The following is a 21,758-nucleotide window of genomic DNA, read 5'->3' as shown; positions in this document are numbered from 1 at the left end:
CATTTTCAGCAGGAAATGCATTTTCAAGTTCACTTTATAACAACACTTCACTACCTGATGACTCGCTGTAATTTGTTTGGCACATTTTACAGCTAAACAGTACACTACAAGATGATTCTGAAAACATTTGAGGCGAGAAATAGGCATTAGAGTAACAGAATATTGATTCATATTTGATCGGCGCTGCCTAGTTTGACCGTTTGATCGAAGTTTGCGAGTGATTGACAGCCGCCTCTCTCTCTGAAATGACCTGTGATTGGCCAAAGTCTCCTGACAAGGGATAGATTTTTTTAAAGCCTGAAAACAGAACCATGAGGAGGTGTAGAAGTCTGGTTTTCTCTCAGAACACTTGAATTACAATATGTCTATACAGTACTGCCAAGATTTTCAAAAAATATGGTATAGCAAAAATATTAAAGAGCACTGTCTTTGACATATAGTAGCTTACTTGATATTGACAATGGACAGCACAGCGAGACATATAAGTGGGCCTACAGTATGTCTTGCATATATGATGATATGATATAGAACAGTCTAGTGATAAAATCACAATGTCAGACTTGTTTGTGTGGGTTAGTAACAGGAACATTTATAAAATGTTCCACTTTGCCAAGAGCACGTCATATGAGCGGCACAAAACCACAGAGGCAGTTGAGCTCGTCCCCCTAACTAAATCGAGAAAGCCCCCGAGGACACCCACACCACTCCTACGCAGACTGAGTGGAGAACTTTCATTCTCAGTACTTTGCAGTGTCACAACAGCTCACTTGTTTTCTGTTTTGTTTGAGACTTTTCATCCTCCCAGCTCAGTTACACCTTCCCACAACAAGTTTAATGTTAAAGTGATTTGACTACAGACTAAATATGAGTGTGTACTGTTGTCATGAAGTCATTCATGACCTTATTTACTTTTCAGAACATGAGGTATGTTGAGACTTTAAACTTACAAGACGGGACATGAAATGGTTTTACTTTCACTTTTCAGCCTGAATTACTTCATCAGATAATATCATTTCACAAAACAAAAATGAAAGAGAGAATGAAAATATGGCAAAAAAAAGGTTTATAAGTACAAAAGTATTTTTTTCTTTTCTTTTCTTTAACTTTGTGCATCATCTGTGACCCCTTTATAAACAAATAACAAACCCTGGGATTTCCCCACCACGTGAACCACACTGGCATTTCATCCTGATAATTTGCTCTAATGTCACTGGACTTTCTGTTAAAAAGGAGACACCGTGGTGAGTACCGAGTTTCCCTGATTTAGATACTTCTCTTTTACAGTGAAACCTACAAAGAAATAACTTATCATTCAAGTTAAACATCAACAGGAAGAGAGATGTCGCTTCAAAAACTACAGTGCTGTGTGCTTGGAGTCGCTGACAAAAGATGCAATCAATCACTATTCAAGTAAACCTAGAAATGAAATCACAGGAATGATCAACCATTAGGAAGAAGACAATAGACGTCTCAATCCTTCAACACACACACACACACACACACACAGACAGACTGACGGAGAGACATAGGGTCAGTCTGGTTAAATTAATCATTTAAGGTTCTCCAGGTTCCGCAGTGCTTCATCTGGGGGACAAAGAAGAACCTCAGCCTTAGAAAAATACTCTAGCAGCTGACTTGGCATTCATTTTGGCTTATCCTGACGGTACATCACTGTGGCAGCCTATTAGAAATACAATAACACTAAAGGCATTAATGAGGTTTGTATTGAACTGCTGTACTCAGCCAGCAGCCACACACACACAAACACACCGACTAAAAGTCCATCAGTGGCATTTCCTTTCTCCATTCTGTGCATCTTATCTCTAAATTGAGATTCACATTTTATTGATTGTCTTCGGCTGCTTCCTCTTCATACAGCACGGGGCTGGGGCTGCAGCCGCTCCTTGAAAGAAGATCTGGTACATTGTCCATAACTGTTCATTGAGTGTCAGTTAAAACTATGGGATTGTCAGAGAGAGATGTGAGTTAAGATGCAAAGATGCTGCACTGTTGTCACAGTGTAGAAGGTCTGGCCAAGCTCGGATCCAGAGCTGCTGCAGGGTTCACTGCTCCCAGACTACAGGGCAAAAAAAAAAAATACAAACTATCAACATCATGTGTTCTCTCCCTCTGTATATGGGCATGTGAGTTTCAACAGAGACAGGAAGTTGGTCACTCTACTAACCTCTCAATAATGCTGTTGTTGCACTGAAGTTCCCTCACCAAAATCTCCATTTCCTCCTTCAGATGGTGCATCCTAGAACAAAGGAAGATGTGTTATCAGGGGAATTGAGCGACCGTCTCTATCTTGCACACACACACATGCAACACACACATGCAACACACACCTATAGACCATCTGGTCCTTGTCCCTGGGGGCGATCTTGGGTGGTTGTCCTGTTTGCTTGGACTGCAGAGCGAAGAGGATTCTGTCCAGAGCCTGAGGAGGACAGAGGAGACGTTACATCATCACGTCACTGAGATGACAGTTTAAATAATAATCCCAAATCTAACAAGAGTAAACATCAAAAACATCACATAACTTTTTTTTTATCAGTGTCTTTGTTATGTTACAATATCTGATCTGCAGGGAAAGTGAAATGTTGACCTTATTTTGCCGCTGCTCACTCATCTCCAGGTCTGCCAACAAGCCTATGGAGAAAGAGCTGAAGTCCTGCAGTCGGGTCTGCATCTCCAGTAAAATACTGCAAATACAGAAGGGACATACTTCAGTAAGTCAAAGCTACCATCTTTATAATGTGCCGATGACCTGCTGGATTCCACAAAAAGGAGAGAAAACAATGGGGGAAATGTTGAAATTTAAAGACTGAAATCTGCTATGGTCAATTTTATATTAGCAAAAGATGTCTTGACAAATATTCTGGATAATTTATTAACAAATAATACATTATTAATTAGCCACCTACACAGAGTTTTGACTTTTTAAAATGATTATTATTTAACCTTTCTCTTAAAGGAGACATATCATGCTTATTTTCAGGTTCATACTTGTATTTTGGGTTTCTACTAGAGCATGTTTACATGCTTTAAAAAGGAGCAGAGTGTAGGATCTGGCGGCATCTAGTGGTGAGGTTGCAGAGTTCAACCAACTGAAACTTCTCCAGTGTGCCAAGCGTGTAGGAGAACTACGGTGGCTGATGTGAAAAAGTAAAAACACGAATGGCCCCATCTAGAGCCAGTGTTTGGTTTGTCTGCTGTGTGTTTGGAGTTTAAAAATGCGACTCGAGAGCCTGCTCTGACCTGCTCCACGTCCTTGTTGAGGCCAAAAGCTCTTTGTATCTCTGCACGCAGTCTTCTCTAAGGAGAGATTTCACTCGCTTAATGTGGGACGACAGGTGGATTCTGGGAAGGAAGAGTGACAAGCAGATTACAGGAGCGCTCAGAATAACATCCTTCACAGGCTGAGTGAGCAGGACACATACTCACTTCTCAAACTTGTGGATTTGCTCGTCGTTATATGCCAACTCTGTGGGTGAAAATAAGAAATCAGTAAGGTATTGTCAATGTACAGAAAAGAGTAATAAAGATACAGTATATACACCAACAATAAAAACATACATACTGCCAGTTTGTCTGTCTTTACGGTAATGCTGATGAATTGCCATTATCTTCGGCAGCAGCATCTCCATCTTCTGACAGCTGTGGGAGAAAAGAGGTCAGCGTTCAAACATCACAAACTCATGAGGCTACCCTGAAGCTTTGAATCCCTGCGTGCCTGCAGTACCTCTTGTCATTGGCCAGCGTCTCTGCTAGCTTGGCCTGTTCTATCTGCAGATGGTCCAGTCGGTTCTGAAACTCCTGGATTCCTGAAGCGTATATGGGCAAGTGCTCACGGACCTGTAGAGACAGCAGTCACAGACTCTCTTATCTCAATCAACAAATCACAATCCTGCTACAAAATGAATCGGTTTACAGTCCATAATACTGGATTAGTTTACATTTTTAGCATTTCAAATTAAATGTGTGTTGAGTCCAGCCATGTTGCCCCTCTGTCTATTCAGTCTTTCTACTCACTTGTGCTATTGCAATGTCTAATTAAGTAAAAATACTAAAAAGAGAGAAATCCCAGGGCTTAGAATACAGTTGTTTTTCAGTGTTGTTGGTTTGAATCTTGTGTATAATTACGACTAAATGTCAAACCTCATCAATTTTTAGTGCTGACCGAAATGTGTCCATTTTTAAAGCGGACAATAAATGTTATTGTTTAAACAGAAAGACCATTTTACATGGGTAAGATTCTCATATGTCTGCTTGTGTTTAAACATTTCACATTCTGCAAGTCTGGCTTGGTTTGGGAAAAAAAGTATAAAAACACGTTTATATTTCTCAGAGTAAGGCATTTGTAAAAATATCATTGCTAGAATTCAAATAAAAATACCCAGTCCTGCTTTCAATAGTGAGGTAATTTATCCCTTTAAGTAAATGCCAGCAGGGCTGATACCTGCCAATAGTTGGCCATCAAAACAGGTTAAAAGTGTGCAACACCTTTGCTGCATGCCACCCTTTCTCTCACCACTCTTTTCATTATGATCTGCAATTCTCCACGATATACACTCATTAATGAAGGAACAATGGCATAAAAATACAGAAAAAAAACACCAACACCATTTCCATCAGCCACATGAGTCTAGCTGTTAAACTTCTTGACGCTACTCACCAGATGCAGCTTTTGCCTGCTTTCAGCTGAACCTTGGTTTTCTGAATCATAATGGCCTCTAAGAAAAATAAAGATACAACAAATATGGGAGGAGAAAGGGGGGAAAAGAGGAGGTTGTAGGTTGAATATAAAATATATGCTTGGTCTACATTTGTCAAGGAAATTGCATCTTTCAGAATCCACAACATACATTGACAGCAGTTAAGATCATACAGTGAGCAATCCAAACCTACATCACACTCATGGTGACAAATTCAGCCTAAAAAAAGCAAGTACAGCTCCATCTGCTTTACTGCTGTGTATCATAATGCAAATCATACAAACACATCTGTGTAAGTGTGATATCACAGATTCCCTTCATTTAGCTCAAAAAGTGTGTAGATAAACTCACAGTTTGTGAGTCCTGTGTTCTACGTTGAGACAAGACTGCAGTCTAATGGTGATCATCGCGATACTGTGCATTGCTTCTTCACACTCCCTGCGCAACCTCATCCTGAGGAACAATAAGAGTGTGAGAGAGGAGGTAAAGGAGAGACAAGGGTCATTACCTAGAGTCAGTATATAACCTCAGAGGTACATCACTCAGTGCAGTAAGACAAATAATCCTTATTTTAGTATGTGCGTCTCTCACATGTAGCTGTAGTATCCTTGCAGCAGCAGCTCTCGGTGTGTGTGCAGCAACTGTACTATCCTCAGATACTGGTGGACCACTCCCACCATTACCTACAGAGAAGAGGGGGAGTAAAGGAGCTAATAAATAATGGATTGGATGATTATAATTCGTAAAATAAAAAAATGAACATAACATTAAGCAAGGCTGGCAAAGAAAATCAGCGGAGCAGCAGTACCTTGGAGAAGTTGTAGTCTGCCATAACATCAAACCTGGATGGGATGACTGGAGTCTCGGCTACAGAGGAGCACACCCCAAAAATACTTATGGAAACAGTGTGTGCATATGTGTGTGTGTGTGTGCTTGGGCATTAATAATTGTATGCACATGTTATTTCAAATGTGATTATTTTCTTTTGATATCATTTCCCTATATCTGGGATTGGCATTCACATAAACATTACTAGACAAAATGTGCATAAAACAGTTGATTCACAAAGATATTTATGTGTTGTTTGAGTAAGTGTGATGCTGGAATACACCTCCTATCAAAACCCTTTCATATCTCCCTGGGGGGAATATCAAAGAATAAAGAAGAGGAAAGCTCAAGACTTCACAGAAACATATCAAAGGTGTGCGTGTGTTTGATTGTCTTACGTTCTCTGAAGGGCAGGCTGGTATTTGCTTCAGGCCCGTAGCTGAGCAGAATGAGGGGCCGGTCAGGTGAAGTACGAGGGAGGTTGACCACCTTCATGTTGCCCTCCAGAGGGAGGTCGTGACCCAGGTACAGCAGATGTTGATGCTGAACTGCTATACCAGTCTGAGACGCCACCTCCTCAAAGAATACTGACACCCTGAGAGGATTGAGGGGAGAAAAAGCATTTTTGGCTGCTGGACACATTTTATAATTTCAGGTCTGTTTCTGCATCCTGAAGCAATTCATTAATTGAGTTTGCAGCTGCAAAACCTCTTGTTCTTCCTGCATCCAGCGCCATCATTTGACGTGACAGTGACATAGTTGGTGGTTAGGAAGAACTACAGGCAACTTTTGACCACAATAGCAACATCCCACCTTGCACTACCTAATTTACATGGATCCAGTTTGTTCTAAAAACCCTACCTAATCTTGCACCAGGCTGTAAAGCAAACAAAAACAGGAACAGGCAAAGCACATTTAAAGGTCAGGAAAATACAACCTGCATATCATATGCAACAATCTTTGTGCAGCCATAAAAGCAAACCATTTCCCCTCCTTTCATGTTGTGGCACCAGTTACACCACCATTACTAAATTCACAAAAAGTCAGGACAAATGTGGGTAAAATTCTGCAGTTTGAAACACTAGTTTTCAGGAAAATTAAATAACATGACATGACAAATTGTGGCATCCTCATAATTTTTCCTTCAGGTTTTACTGACTCTTGAAGTCTGTCAAACCTGCAGGACTTGCTGGAAATCTAGTCTTATGATGAGAGAAAAATGCTTTTTATTTCAGTCTGCTCTGATTTAAACAGTCATGTAGTCTGTAGACTGTTTTATTTGTGTCTGATCAGAATAATGTGTATGACGATACGCCTGTGCAGACTTACGTGTTGTAGTGGTGTATGTAGACACAATGCGCCATGGCCTGTTGCAGAGAGAAGAGGTGAATTGCCTGCCGCTGCAGTGTGTCTGTGGTGGCTTTGAAGAACTGGTCAAAACCCCAACACCTCTCCTGGTCAGCCTCCAGTATACCCGCTAGTACTGGAACCAGCTGCACCGTCAGACCCCTACAGACAGAGAGGGACAGAAAGGGAGAGAAATAGATGGAGACAAGACAAAGTTAGCGTCACATGTTCTGGTTTAAGAGTCACTGAGATGCATATTTGAGTGCTCTTCATCAGGTGACATACTGTGAGAGTTGGCAGCTGTGAGGTAGGTGGTAGCTCCACTCTATAGGCCCTTCCTCCACCTGCTGTATTCCAGCTATTGCCCCCATAGGCTTCTCTGTAGTTATTTTGTACCTGCACAAAAAAACACACAAGTCAGGCTGATAATCATTGATGGATGTTCATGTTCTGTCAGATACCACAGGATTCCAAAGAAACAACATGCCGAAAAATATATTTTTCTAAAGAAACTTTTTAATTAGAGGAACTTTCCCGCAGAACTAGGAACCTTTTGAGGAAGTCATTGAGTTTCGACTGCAGGGTCCAGGGTCTAAATTAAGTTCTGGGGACATTTTCTGAAGACATTTTACCCCCCTAATAAGCCCTGGTCGGGGGTAGTACTTTCTGAAAATACAGGAACTTTCAGGGTGGAGTTTGCAGGGATGACCGGCGCTGATTGGTGAAACACACACACACACAGCACCGCTACGTCAGCTCATGTACCGCTTCATTCATAAAACAAGGAAGTAATCTAGTATCGATTTAGGACCATTTTAGGATGAGCGGAGAGCATTTCTCTTTGTTTGGTGACATAAAAAGTACAGTTAAGCTTTGCTGTCAGCTTCCCGACTCATTTTAAAAAAGAAAGACTGCGGGAGCCAGCTGAGAGGGCGAGCGGTAGATGAGACTGACAGAGCGGCGGTGCTGTGAATGAGAGAAAAAATAAGTGATTCTGATTGTAGAAGTTTCTGATTGTTTCACAGCAGTTATGTTCTAAAGCACAAACAAATAACTGTCAAACACTGACCAGATGATTTACTGTGGAGACAGATACTCCTCCTCTACATTTCATTCATTACATCCAACGTGCATCAGTAAAAACTAAGCAGCAGTAAATGTCACCACAGTGAGAAAAAAAACAAAGCTTTTTTTTATTCAGGGTGTTTTTTAGATGAAACAGGCGGGTACACTGTACTGCAGGCTGCAGAGGGTGTTTACCGCTCTGACCTCCAGCAGCCCTCGTCACATGTCATGTTGCTCTTTCATACATCAGCGGACTAGTTTGCCTAATCTTCACAGGTCTTTAGACCGCTATGGGAATGCAGACAACAATGGGCTGAAGGGACCTTTCATTTCCTTGAAAAGTAGTTCCAGTGCTAAAATTACAAGGAACTTCATAGGTGGTCATAAGGGAGGGCTTAAGGGAAAATCTAAGCATTTGGCACAATTAAAAAGGTTGAATGGTGTCTTCATTAACACTAAAAAATGCCATCTACTGATTTCATGGTGGTATGCTTTCCAATATGGAACTTGGCTGGTTGAGATGGAGCTTAAGACAAGTAAGAGACCCAACTCAATAATTTCATGTTGCTGTCAGAAATATGTGGTCTGTGATTTACTTTCACACACCTAACGTGTTAACTTACATGGTGGGTTTGTTCCTGCGCGGTCCTCCAAAGGGTGTGAAGGGAAGACTCCCAGTGGCAGCGTGGTAAAATGTAACACCAATACTCCACAGGTCCACGCTCACTCCGAAGGATTTCTGATGAGGCTTACGCAGCACAGCACGTTCATACATGTCTGGATGCTAAACACAGACACACAAACAAACAAACATAAGCAGAGTAAGATAAGAGGACACAAGCAAGTCTGCAGAGGTGAATATACAGTCATCTGACCGTCATATGTTGATAGCAGTAAGGATTATCATCTAATCTTGAGTATTATCTAAGTGTCAAGTGAAAGCAGTGTTTGCATGCATTCTCTCACTGGTTTCTTTCCTTTTTATCAGGGAACATCATTTTAAACTAAGTAGCAGGCAGAAATGTGAGTTGCTTTTAGGAAAAGCCATGCATCTCATTTGTCCACTAGAGGGACACAAAGTCTTCATAATACAAGCTGCTTTGAGGTATTAAGAACAAGACTCCAAGGGGCCTGTCTCAAAAACTAATTTCAACACTCTACGGTTGCTCATTGGCCATAATTATTACTTTAACAGCTAAGGCCCTCAAATACTAGCATATTGTCAATAAAAGATAAATAAATAACAAAAATAAATAACAGAAATGTATGTAATGTAAATGTAATGTAGACTAAATATAACCCAGTTTCCCCCCCAGGGATCAATAAAGTATTTCTGATTCTGTAATGCTCCATCATAACACTCTGACCTGTTGGTAAATCCTGAACTTAACTGTAGCTTGTGCTCATTTCATAAAGGCCAGGCACAAAACACTGCCTGAAATACACACACGAAGGCACATTGTAGCGGGGCTCAAAACACTTTGACCATATGCTTAAATTCTGTGTTGTTTACGATCGAGTGTGGTCGCATATGCAGCCATAAACACTATCATTAGTTACTTTGGCACAGTTTAAATCTGCAGTGGGAGGGTGCCTGAACGCTGTGGAGAGAAGGACCCGCCGTTCAGTCTGTTTTTGTTTCACTGGTTTCACGGAGATGCGGTCGTAAATTAAATGTTTGAAGTGCATCTACAGATATACCCGACTTCAGTTTAACAGTGTCGGCATACAGCGTTGTCCATTGAGCTTCACTGAGGTGCTACAGCTGATATAGAACAACTGGTGCGCTGCCAAAACTTTCCGTGTAAAACTCGCACTCCAGATTTTCTGTTCCATGTGTGCGAGTAGTAAACATAAAGAGCTGTTTGGTTCACAGGGAGTACCGAAAGGATGTCGCAGACCGAACCAAACGTCCTATACCGAACGGTTCGATACAATTACACGTATTGTTACACGTCTGTTCTACACAGTCAGTTTGTAACAAACCACCAATCACATGCAACACACAGAGATTCAGTTTAGAGGGTAAGATATCCTCATGGGGAATTGGGGCATTTATAGCAGTAAAGGTAATATGGGTTATATGATCTAGGGTGGAGAAAGGCCGCTTATAGACTGTAAGCAAACTAGATAATATAGATTATATTGATTGCACCCTTGGTTGTAAAAAGGGATACGGCAAAGAAATGTATTACTCGCATACATATTCGGTCTATTCTTAGGAGAAAGCTATTATTACAAAAGTGAAAGTCAATGCTGTTTTCTGCTACCAAGGCCTGAGAGCTTTCCCTGGAGGAAAACTGAACTGATAGTAGGTTAACAAATGTTCAATAATCTATAACTGTCCATCTATAGGGTGAGCACACTTTTTATTGATGCAATATAATGTTATCACATTCTTTTATCTTACTTTGACGTCTTTACTTTATTCATCCGGGACGTTAGGTGTGCTTTCTCAGCAATGTCCCCTCCACTGAGGCAGTAAAACGATTTTCTGTTCATAACGTCACGTTATGTTCTTTCAGGCAGCAGTAATGGAGTATGAATGCAACGGACCTGCAGGCTAACCTGTAGTAAAGATTATATAAATAAAAACTCTGTGCACACCACATGGTGGAGACAAACCTCCATAACACAACTGGTGAGACATCAAAGTGGTTTATGAAGATGTCCGTTCCACCAGTGTTTCTTTTGGGCATCTCGTCACCAAGTGGGTTATTGGTGCCTTCAAGTGAAACTCGTGAGCTTGTGTTTACAACTTGGGAAGTCGTGTACACGATATGCGTGGCGTTCAAGTGGTTAAGTTGTGAGAACACTGCTGCTACGCAACAGCAATATTAACGTTACTGTCGGCGTCTAGAAGCCACAGAGGCTGAAAAAGATGAAAAGTTAAGGAAAACTCTTTTCTATCTAACTATTTCTTGGATTTCTTGATCTGACACATACAGGCCCGTCAATTTCAGCCTACAAAGATTTCCACGCACCAATACCTTTTTCACTACTAATCTTTGTTAAAAGGATTGTGCAGCCGAAGTGATGGCATGCGCTGATCTACTTTCTCAAACTCACTTTATTCAAAAAAGTACTTTTTGCCTGCATACTCACTGATAGCACAAATACAGGCTTACTAAGTTTATTCATGGGACTGTTATCTTACCAGATACTCTTCAGTTCCGTAGATAGACACAAACGTCTCATCATCTTCCAGCTCTCTTGCCGCTCCAAAGTCAGTCAGCTTATAACAAGACTTGCCGTCCTCCCCAACCTGCCGCATGATGTTGCCTGGCTTAATGTCCCGGTGTACCACTCCGTTGTCTCTCAGGTGATTCATCCCCTGCACTGAAGAAACGAAAGAGAGGATTACATCAGTTTAGGTATATGCAATTATTGGGAAATACCAGAATATATACCCACCCACACACTGCAAAACTGTGAGGAACTCTGTTTCAGGCAGGCCAAAGGCGTTTTCTGCCTCCTCGAGCAGGCTGAGCAGACTTCCTCCTGAACAATACTCCATCACCAGCACCTTCTGTTTAGAGGGCAGCTAGAGAGGGAGAGAAGAGAGAGAGAGCATTTGGAGGTGAGCTGCAATTCTTTCAACATTGTAAACATTGTGAAAATATATAAGGGGATACTTATGCTTCAAGAATTCCATCATATATACTAGAAAAACTGCTAATATAACTTAAGCCCTATTCGCACGCGACTAGTTTTACCAGGGGACCTGACGTGATTTAGAAATTATCCCCCCACTTCTGCGTTTGTGTGGCGTATTCGCACGGGATAAGCGAAGTCTGTATTTTACTCAGATTTACTGGCATAATCCTCCGGATATGATGTCAAAGCTCTGCGTAACATCCGCTCATATTAAAAATATTATACTATATTACATGCATATTTAATATTGTAAATATTACCATATTATATAGGGCTATTTATGTTCAGATAATATTCACAAAGACCTCTTGCTCCGGTGCCCGTGCGAATGTTTCTCCATGCTGTGTAGCGAGATGAGCTTCCTAAATTTGTACCCAAAATGCTGTAAAAATTTGAATTTATAATTGCCAACACAGCCTCCATAGCTGCAAAGAAAAGAAAAAAAAACTTCCAAAAAAAATAAAACACAACTTCAAATCAGAGAGATGCCGATTCACACAGGACTAATATTATCACATGACCTGTGTATTTGTCGAAATATGGTAGGTAATTTGCCGTGGAATTTTTACTTGACACTTTACAGACATGGCAGATGCGCAGAGGATTAAGACCACAGACGACCTCCACAATTATTACAAATCACCAGATGTCCCCAGGTATTACTAGTCCCATGCAGACAGTGGTGCAGGAATGAGTCAGTGGGGTTTTTGAATGGGTTTTTAGTTAGATGCCTGAAATGAGGTCTGTGGTAAGCACAAGTTTAAAAGATTTTTAAAGTTTTGTTCTACGATATAAAATACATCAATAAATATCCCATACGTGAATGTTGAAGCCTTTATGTGTCTTAAAAAAGGCGGTTGCTAACAAGTTGCTAAATGAAACTAATAAACATCATCACGCCAACATGTCCGCCTTTACAGCCTCGTTGTGTATACTCGCGCTCAAGCGACCGTGGTGTAGTCATGGATGTATTAAGAGAACTGGATACAGCGTTGGAGGCGGGGCCCCCTTCATTCCTATGAGAGTTGCTCAGTGGCGCACAAAGCCATAAATGGCTCGACTTCCGTCTGGAAAAGTACCCAGATCTTGAGCACAAGGAACATGCGCATTAGCGTCCGCTCGGTCACATGAATCGGTCACGGGGTCCCAACGTCACACCCTCGTCGCGCTTTGCACTCCAGCCTCGGTCTGGGTCTCATTCACATAAACAGAGGAAGGGAAATAACTCTGGATTCAGCTATTAGTTCATTTTACAACTTTAAAAACTTAATTTTTTAAATATGGGCTATTTAGGTGTTCCTACTGGGAAGTTGATTCACCTAAAAAAAAAAATTACCCGCTGAGTTACAGACGTCTCTTTCCCAACGTAAGTCTATGGGAAAAAGTCTTTTGGGGCCCAGTGCATCACGTGACGGACACAGAAGTTGCAGTACCGCCGTTTGGCCACTACAAAATTCTGGATCGTCGACTGGCACACTTCCTCGGGGCTTGGGTGTAGTTCATTTATAGCCCAACATTAGCTTTTTACTTCTGCCGATTGAATTCACACTTCAAAAATCGTAAAAGTGGTGTTCATTTGTGGAGATTATTTTACAGAACAAAAACGCGTAAGTATCATAAACGTTTGTTTGCAACAGAGCTTATTTTCTGCAATAATCCAAAACCCAATGGAAAAATCCCATTGGCTTTTTGTTGAGGGAACCAGCGTGATGCTAACTTCCAGGTGGGCCTACAAAAATACATCAGGGCTTTAGAAAGGAAAGTGACTGAGAATGTATGTTTAAATGAATAAAAGAATAAAAAAAAGTGATCTTATCCCAATGTCTAACAGTGTAGGACCAACTGTGCAAATGCTCTACTATTTCATGTTCCAAATTAATCTGGTATAACACTGCAGTCCTGTTTCACACAGTGATAAATATCTCACGCCAACACGCAGCTGTGTTTTCCCTTGTACTTGTACTTGTTTGCCTTACCTCTTCCACGGCGAACAGCTTGACAATATTGCTGTGGTTGAGCTTCCTCAGCATCTCAAACTCTCTCATCTGGACCTCATGGGGGCGGTTGTAGCTCACCGTGTTAAACACCTTGACGGCTACCAGCTCACCCAACCTCTGCACAAAACACACACACACACACGTTTACGTCAACATAACACGTCACAGCACCATGTATGAACGTCAAAAACAGCCCACACATCACTGCAACCACAACCTCATTCTTATCACACATCCTGCTGTCAGCCAAAAAGTAGGCTGAAACATCAAAGGCGATGGCAGCAGTGATGTGAATGAGCTGCTCAGTGGAAAAAAACAACAACTTGACAGTGTGTTATGATGATAAAATCACCTTGTTTCGTGCCTTGAAGACACTGGCAGTAGCCCCTTGTCCGAGGACATCTTGTAAAGACCACAGGTAGTTGGCTGTGCTGGCTGTCATCCCTGACATACTGGAGGGAAGAAACACACAGATAATAAGATAACATAAGATAAGATATTCCTTTATTAGCCCTGCAGTGGGGACAAAGGGGATAGTGCAAAAAAAACAAGATGCATCAGCTAACACAGTAAAAAAAGAAAAAGAGCTAAACAAAGTGTAACAAAATATGAACCATTTAAATAGAAAGAAGTATAAAAATAGGAGCAGTATATACAGTATTGACAATAAACAGACTAATAACAAAATTGCACAAGTGGAAAATGATATTGCACAATGAGAATGAAATGAAATCCCACCTGAAAATATTGCACAGTATGAATTACACCTCAGTAGTAATAATGATATTGCACATTCATTTTACAGTATAGTGCAGTTATGGTATATTTTATTTTTTTCTCCACAACCATCTAGCGACCCCAGGAAATTATCTTACGACCCCTTTAGGGGTCCCGACCCCCAGGTTGAGAACTACTCTCTTACATCACGCTTCATAATTACTGTGCTTACTTCGGACAGACACAGATTTCAATGTCGTTTTTTTATTAATATGTTCAGGCATGATTTTCTGAAATTAAATGTGTAATTTAATTGTTTTTATTGTTACAAACATCAAAGAATTCAAATAAACTTTATAGCAAGCAATGTTTATTAAAAAACAGATCTACTACTTTGCACAAGTGGAAAATGATATTGCACAATGAGAATGAAATCCCACCTGAAAGTATTGCACAGTATGAATTACACCTTAGTAGTAATAATGATAATGATATTGCACAGTCATTATACAGTATAGTGCAGTTATAGTGCAGTGTTTTGGTGTGTAAGTGTATAAAGTGGTCTACTGGGAGCAGTGCTGGTTGTTGAGTCTGACAGCTGCAATTATTAACAGAAACCTCTTTGTAGAGATAAAAACATTACAAATGAATGATTAAATACAGAACAGAAGTAAACACATACTAGCTGTTGAGTAGTATAACAACACATCTAAGTTATAACACACACACTAACTTCCTTATAGAGATATCAACACCTTTGTTATGTAGCTTTAGCTGAAGTTAGTAGCTCATTTAACAGTTAACTGTGTACTTTAATAACACAACACAACACTTCACTGATAACTGATTATGTTAGCAACTAGCTGCTTGTGTTAGTTAACAACTAATTAACCGGTTTATTAAGATATTTAGCGACACAGTTTAACTATAACTGCGAGCTAGCTGTGTTGTTAGCTTACCTGGATAACTGCTGTTAGCCGTTAAAACGGTTAATTAGCCGTTAAAACGGTTAATTAACGGCTGTCGGATGTGAGATATGGCTCAAAGTTAACCGTCAGTCGTTTGTCAGTTGCAGCTCAGACTGTACTCTACCGGAGCTTTACGGTAAATCAACAAAACAAGGAGACGCCCACGCGGTGAAACTTCTTCCGTAGTGAGACTCAGCTGCTGTGTGAGAGGGAGAGGACAGGTAACAGAGAGACAAGCTGCTGATGATGATGATGAGGAGGAGGGTGATAACAGGTTTATACTGGGAGCCACAGAGGTAATGGGTTTCATGAGTTTCAGCAGCACGTAGGAAGTGTTGGCTTCATGTAGGAAGTGTTGGCTTCATGTAGGAAGTGTTGGCTTCATGTAGGAAGTGTTGGCTTCATGTAGGAAGTGTTGGCTTCATGTAGGAAGTGTTGGCTTCTTCACACGGGCGCGTTTTAATCATAATAAATGATGGCGGAAGTAAAGCGAAGTGCAAACTTGACAGTTTAATTATCTGCCTTTAACTTCCGTCTGTGTGTTTACACAGAGAGAGTACACTGAGTTCACTGAGCAGGATGACTCACCTCACTGTCCTACATCACGTTATAGCCTACTACTGAAGCACACTTTGCACTCAACAAAATCTATTCTGAGGCAAATTATATCACTTAGTACAGGTGATGTAATGTAAAAGAAAACCAGTCTAAAATACGTTATATTATTTTTTAATGTTATTTATTTTTTTCTCCACAACCATCTAGCAACCCCCGGATATTATCTGATTCCCGATCCCCAGGTTGAGAACCACTCTATTACATCACGCTTCAGGGGCAAATTCTGAGGCAAATTATATCACTGGTACAGGTGATGTAATGTTAAAAGAAAACCAATCTAAAATATGTTATTTTATTTTTTTCTCCACAACCATCTAGCGACCCCAGGAAATTATCTTACGACCCCTTTAGGGGTCCCGACCCCCAGGTTGAGAACCACTCTCTTACATCACGCTTCATAATTACTGTGCTTACTGGGGACAGACACAGATTTCAATTTAGTTTTTTTATCAATATTTTCAGGCATGATTTTCTGAAATTAAATGTGTAATTTAATTGTTTTTTATTGTTACCAACATCAAAGAATTCAATAAATTGTATTGCAAGCAATGTTTATTAAAAAACAGATCTAATACAAGAACTACACATAAAATGATATAAGGCCTATTTGATTAAACTACTATTCCTATTACTGTACAATATTGTACCAAAAAAGTGTACCTCTGTAATGTACAACATTGTATATACAAAGTACAGTTGGGCAGCTCCATGTTAAAGGTCCCATATTGTAAAAAGTGAGATTTTCATGTCTTTTATATTATAAAGCAGGTTTAAGTGCTTTATAAATACTGTTAAACTATCAAAACGCTCAATATACGTGGAGAAATACACACAGCCCGTATTCAGAAATTGTGCGTTTGAAACAAGCCGTTATAGGATTTCTGTCCATTTGTGATGTCACAAATATACAATATATAGATCATTACACGGTTTTAAACGTAAACATTCTAAATGTGTCCCAGTTTGTTTCCTGTTGCAGTGGATGTGAATAACATCAGCTGACAGGAAGTAAACATGGACCCAAACCGTCGCCTAGCAACGCAATTCCGTTCTGAAATGCACTATAACGGAGCGTTTCAGACAGAGGGTAAATACAAGTGATTAGAGATTAGTGATTTGAACATGGACATTAGTGCGGTCTCTGATGTGTCTGATGTGCTCTATACTCTTTGCCGTGACCTCAAAATCCAAGATGACTTCTCCGTGAGTCAACAGTAAAAAAGATGTAGTAATGCGCTGTTTATTAGCACTTCTGTCTTATTTGAGTCCGTCATACACACAGTACTGTCCAGCTTCTATCTGTGGACATTTTGCTATGGTGTTTGTATGTGCAAAATACCGGCGTAATGCGTCGTTATCAACTAGTATTGCTAACAATGGTTAACCTGGCTGGAGCAAACCCCATTCAATTTTTCAATTTGTACTGGAATGTGGTCAAGTCGGGTGTGACGTCATTTCCCAGCTCCAGCGTTCGATTTCCAAGGTAAATGGGATGCAGCATTACGTCAGTGTAATATGAAACCACAGGAGTTACCCTTTAATCTCGGTGTGGTTTGAGGCTTTTCTTGTCTACGCAGTTAAAGCTTAAGTTTTGTTTTCAGTAAGCCAATCGAACCATTTTTCCATCGAAACACCTCAGATAGTGCTTCACTTGTTTCTTCTTGTTGTAAATTCTTGGTCTCTTAGATCAGTAGTTCTCAACCTTTTCGAGTCACGACCCCCCAGAATTATTAGGTTGGTGTTCGCAACCCCCCTGCCCGGCGTTAAAAACTCCCCCTGTTGATTTTGAGTGATTATTGTGAAGGTTCTGATTAATACATGTAGGATAAATAAATAAAGCTTTGTTTTGTGATGACAGTTTTGGTCTGTTTTTAACCACTAGCACCTAGGCGTTGTCCAATGTGCTCAAGGAACTGTGGATCTTTGATGCGTTTTGTGACTTTTTCTCTCCCCGACCCGCCAGAAATCCCATGTCATGTGCTTGCACACTTTGACTCTCACAAACACACTCAACAAAATATATTCTGAGGCAAATTATATCACTGGTGCAGGTGATGTAATGTAAAAAGAAAACCAATCTAAAATATGTTATTTTATTTTTTTCTCCACAACCATCTAGCGACCCCCGGAAATTATCTTACGACCCCCAGGTTGAGAACAACTCTTACATCACGCTTCATAATTACTGTGCTTACTTGGGACAGACACAGATTTCAATGTAGTTTTTTTATCAATATTTTCATGTATGATTTTCTGAAAATGTTTTTTATTATTACAAACATCAAAGAATTCAAATAAACTTTATAGCAAGCAATGTTTATTAAAAAACAGATCTACTACAAGAACTACACATAGAATTATATAAGGCCTATTTGATTAAACTACTATTGCTATTACTGTACAATATTGTACCAAAAAAGAGTGTACCTCTGTAATGTACAACATTGTATATACAAAGTACATCTGAACACAGGATTCTCCAGTAATACAGAGACAACTATAAATAGATTTGACATTACAGTCTTTTTTTTTTTTTAGTTCTGCTGTTTTCAAATGGACACAAAATGCATATTCAACAATATTCAATTCTGACAAATCATCCCCACACAGTTAGTCCACACGCAAGCCAAGTTGTTCAAGTGCACGATGATTGATTCGAGATCGAAGAGGGTCCCAGCTCCCCTTTAACGGCACAGCCGGGACAAAACACACCAACCAACCACATGCATGTCTGTATGTGTGACAGTGTATATGTATAAGTTGAGTTCATTTCAAACACACACAGTCACAGTCACAGTCCCTCCTGTTGTCATGATGAGGTAAGAGCAACACAAACACACCAGGTAATACACAAACAGTATACAGAGATAAAAAATAAACCGTAACAAGTATAATTCATTACCTGGTAGAGAGCATACAGGAATGCAGTATGTGCTGTATTTCTGGGAGAAGGGGAACGGCGTGATAGAGGCCTCAGTAAAATTAGTTCAATACTGTTTCAAGACAACAAAAAGGTATTACCCTGACACGGCATGTGTCCACTTTTGAAGTCAGTGTTTGCAAAATGATTCACATATTTAGGGCTGTCCCGAATACCATTTTTCTGGGCTTCGAAGCTTCGGTGAGTTCTATTCGAAGGTATTTGAAGCTTCACTTCGCGGCAGGCGGACATGTTCTTCTTTCTGTCTTTCTGTCTCCGTCTCCACCGTTTCAGTGCCCGGGACAGTGATGCTGCCGCACTACTGTACACACCGGCACCTCTACACACAACAAACAGCTATATCAGTCTGAGAATAACTAATAATAATTCATGTTAAATATGACTTGTGGGATTATTCCTTACTTCATGGGCTATTTGGGGATTTATACAATATTATAACATATTTCTATATAAAAAAAAAAAAAATGAAGCATTCGAATACTGATTTGGAAATTGATTACCATGGCAACGGTCGAAGCTTACATTCAGGTCAGCCCTACAGATATTCTTTAATTCATCATCAGATCTAATTTTGCAAAGGTACGTTTTAGCAAATAATAAAATAAAAAAAAAAAGTTGAAAATCCTTAGATTTATCTCATCCTTTTTCTACTTAAAGCTGGTCCACCACTGGTGTTCTTACAGCAGCGACTGAAGACAACATATGTCTTTACCTGCAGGCTGTTTGTCTGGTCACATGTACACACAGTGCATATTTATTCAGCACTAAGGCTGCTGGTACTCTAGACCGTTGCAGTTGGGTGGCATCCCTTTATGTTGGGTGGGCATTGCAAAGGATGGGGGTAGGGTTGGGGTGCATACATACTCTACATCCATGCATGCTCACACAGGCGCGCACACACATGCACACACCCAGACAGCAACACAGTTCAACATTTTACCATTACAGATCATTAATCAACGACTGGGAACAAAACGTAACGGCAAAAACTTTGCTTAAGAAACGCATCGGATGAGGTGGTTGGTTGTGCTTCCATCTAAAAACACACTCAAAGAGGATCCTCAGCTCCATGCTTCCAGTTATCATCATGATTATTAAACATACATACACACCATAAGAATAATATAACCCTTTTTTTTTTTTACTGTTAAGTCTGAAGTATATAGTTAAAGGAGCAAGCTGTAACTTTGTTTGACCTGTGGCTGGTATATAAACCGATGCAATCAGCCGGCTCGCCATAGCGGCGGCCGTCTATGGCCCCAGCATGCAAGGAAAACCTGAAAGGCGTTTAGCTGCCACAAAACACCAACACACACATTTGGAGAGAATGTGTGCACGTGTGTACAGTCCAACATTGCCTATAAAAATGCTGGGATTCAGTGGTCCCCTACACACGTAATAGAGCTGCAGGAGAGACGCAGCATAATGCCTCAAACTACCAGCTTTCATCATCTGTATTGCTTTATGTGTATTTAGAATTACTGTCGGCCGTGTTTGGAGAACTCCGCTCCCGCTATGCTCCTGTTGTGGTACAGTAATCAAAAAAAAAATAATCACCAACATATCAAACACTGGAGGAAGAGATAAAATAAAGCCCCCACCACATGACTTACACTGATATTTGGCCCAGTTTTCTTTCCTTTCATCATCCCAATAGTCCACCTTTATCTCCAGTCTTCCACTTCTGAAGCAGCGAGTCAGTGTGTTTCATTTTCTAGTGAGAGCTCAGCATTTCACAGTCTATTCTCAGGAATCAAACACTCCCTTCCAGTCCGCTAGCCATGGGTCATTAAAAAGAAAAGAAAAGCTGTCATGTCTACTATACAAAAATCAAACAGTGCTTTTTGTTCCTCACTTAGATCTGTGTGTGTAAAAGGCAAGTAACACTCCTGCACGCCCACTCAAACACAATTCCAAACATCACAAGCTAGTGTATGTAAGATGTAGGTCTGTAGGTGTCCGTCCTGAGTCCTGTTCCCTTTTCAAAAAAAAAAAAAAGTAAAATCCAGTGATGTCTCGGATCTCTGCGGTGGCAAAAGAAAAAAGTGTCTTTGGAGGGTGTTCACTAATCTAAACCCCTCTGATAGTTGACCTGTAGTACGCAGAGCTGCCAGGAGAGGGATGAAAAAAAACACTCTTAAGGGAACATGGCGTCTTACGAACTCGCCTGGACACCGAGAAGTGAATGCTACACATGAGTAGTGGGTCAGGTCTTGGGTGAAACAAATGAAGTGCTTTCTGCACCCGGTAGAAGAGCTGTAAGAGTTTGTAAGAATCAGTTATCGTGGGTCAGATTGAGAAGTCCTAAGCCGGGCAGGATTTGTCGTTAGACTGGGTTGGAGGTGGAGGAGGAGGCGTGTGAGGGAGAGAGTGTGAGTGGCCTGTAAGCGGAGGAGGAGGTGTCGGGGGCACAGTAGAGGTCGGGGAACCCATGGCCGGACTGCCACCTCCGCTCTTCGGGAACACCACCGGCTTGGGCCTCGTCGCTGGGGGGCGCAGCTCCCTAAAGGAAGGTACAGATGAGGAGAGGGAGGAAGAGGAGAGAGAGGGGGATGTGGCGGAGGGTAACGGGCTCCGCGGTTGGCTCTTGACCGGGCGGAAGGAGGAGGGCACGTCGCTGGCGGAGGAGGCGCTGCGCTGAAGTGGGTGGGCGTGCGAGGAGCCCCCTTCGCTGTCCCGTAGCAGACGGGAGTGGAGCGGACTGGAGGGCTCCGAGGCTCCTCCTCCTCCTCCTCCTCCTCCTCCTCCACCTCCACCCATGCCTTTCAGCTGCTCCAGTGTGTCCAGGACCACGTCGGGGGTGTGAGTGTGTTTCGAAGTGCTCTGTCTCTCCAACTTACTGAGCTCGCTCAGAGCAGAGGTCATCACAGCCTCGATGTCCTGCAACACGAGAGGCAGACAG

At 41.1% G+C, this 21,758-nt stretch overlaps 2 protein-coding genes across 12 annotated transcripts in view; both read right to left on the bottom strand.

Annotated features, from left to right (window-relative positions):
- Nucleotides 1–1,062: 1,062 nt before the first annotated feature.
- On the bottom strand, nt 1,063–15,503 carry ikbke (inhibitor of nuclear factor kappa B kinase subunit epsilon). Its single transcript, XM_074631080.1, has 21 exons — nt 15,289–15,503; nt 13,965–14,064; nt 13,592–13,729; nt 11,373–11,502; nt 11,116–11,297; nt 8,582–8,742; nt 7,179–7,289; nt 6,876–7,055; nt 5,945–6,141; nt 5,527–5,585; nt 5,310–5,401; nt 5,070–5,171; nt 4,679–4,736; nt 3,746–3,858; nt 3,584–3,660; nt 3,448–3,487; nt 3,262–3,363; nt 2,609–2,705; nt 2,349–2,440; nt 2,186–2,257; nt 1,063–2,077 (listed from the first exon to the last, which is right to left on the bottom strand). Exons 2-21 carry the CDS (start codon nt 14,061–14,063, stop codon nt 2,014–2,016), a joined length of 2,166 nt encoding a protein of 721 aa, XP_074487181.1. The 5' UTR covers nt 14,064; nt 15,289–15,503; the 3' UTR covers nt 1,063–2,013.
- A 2,709-nt stretch (nt 15,504–18,212) lies between these two features.
- srgap2 (SLIT-ROBO Rho GTPase activating protein 2) overlaps nt 18,213–21,758 on the bottom strand; it is a 68,417-nt gene continuing 64,871 nt past the window's right edge. For 10 of the 11 annotated variants that reach the window (XM_074630994.1, XM_074631005.1, XM_074631025.1 and 7 more), the window contains one exon: nt 18,213–21,736. In XM_074630994.1, the coding sequence (XP_074487095.1) occupies nt 21,161–21,736 (576 nt within the window). In that variant the 3' untranslated portion in view covers nt 18,213–21,160. The remainder of the gene's footprint in view (nt 21,737–21,758) is intronic. The other variant, XR_012593384.1, reaches the window with a different exon arrangement.

Source organism: Sebastes fasciatus, chromosome 1, assembly GCF_043250625.1.
Source record: "Sebastes fasciatus isolate fSebFas1 chromosome 1, fSebFas1.pri, whole genome shotgun sequence".
NCBI lineage: Eukaryota > Metazoa > Chordata > Actinopteri > Perciformes > Sebastidae > Sebastes > Sebastes fasciatus.
This window is presented reverse-complemented; position numbering and strand designations above follow the sequence as displayed.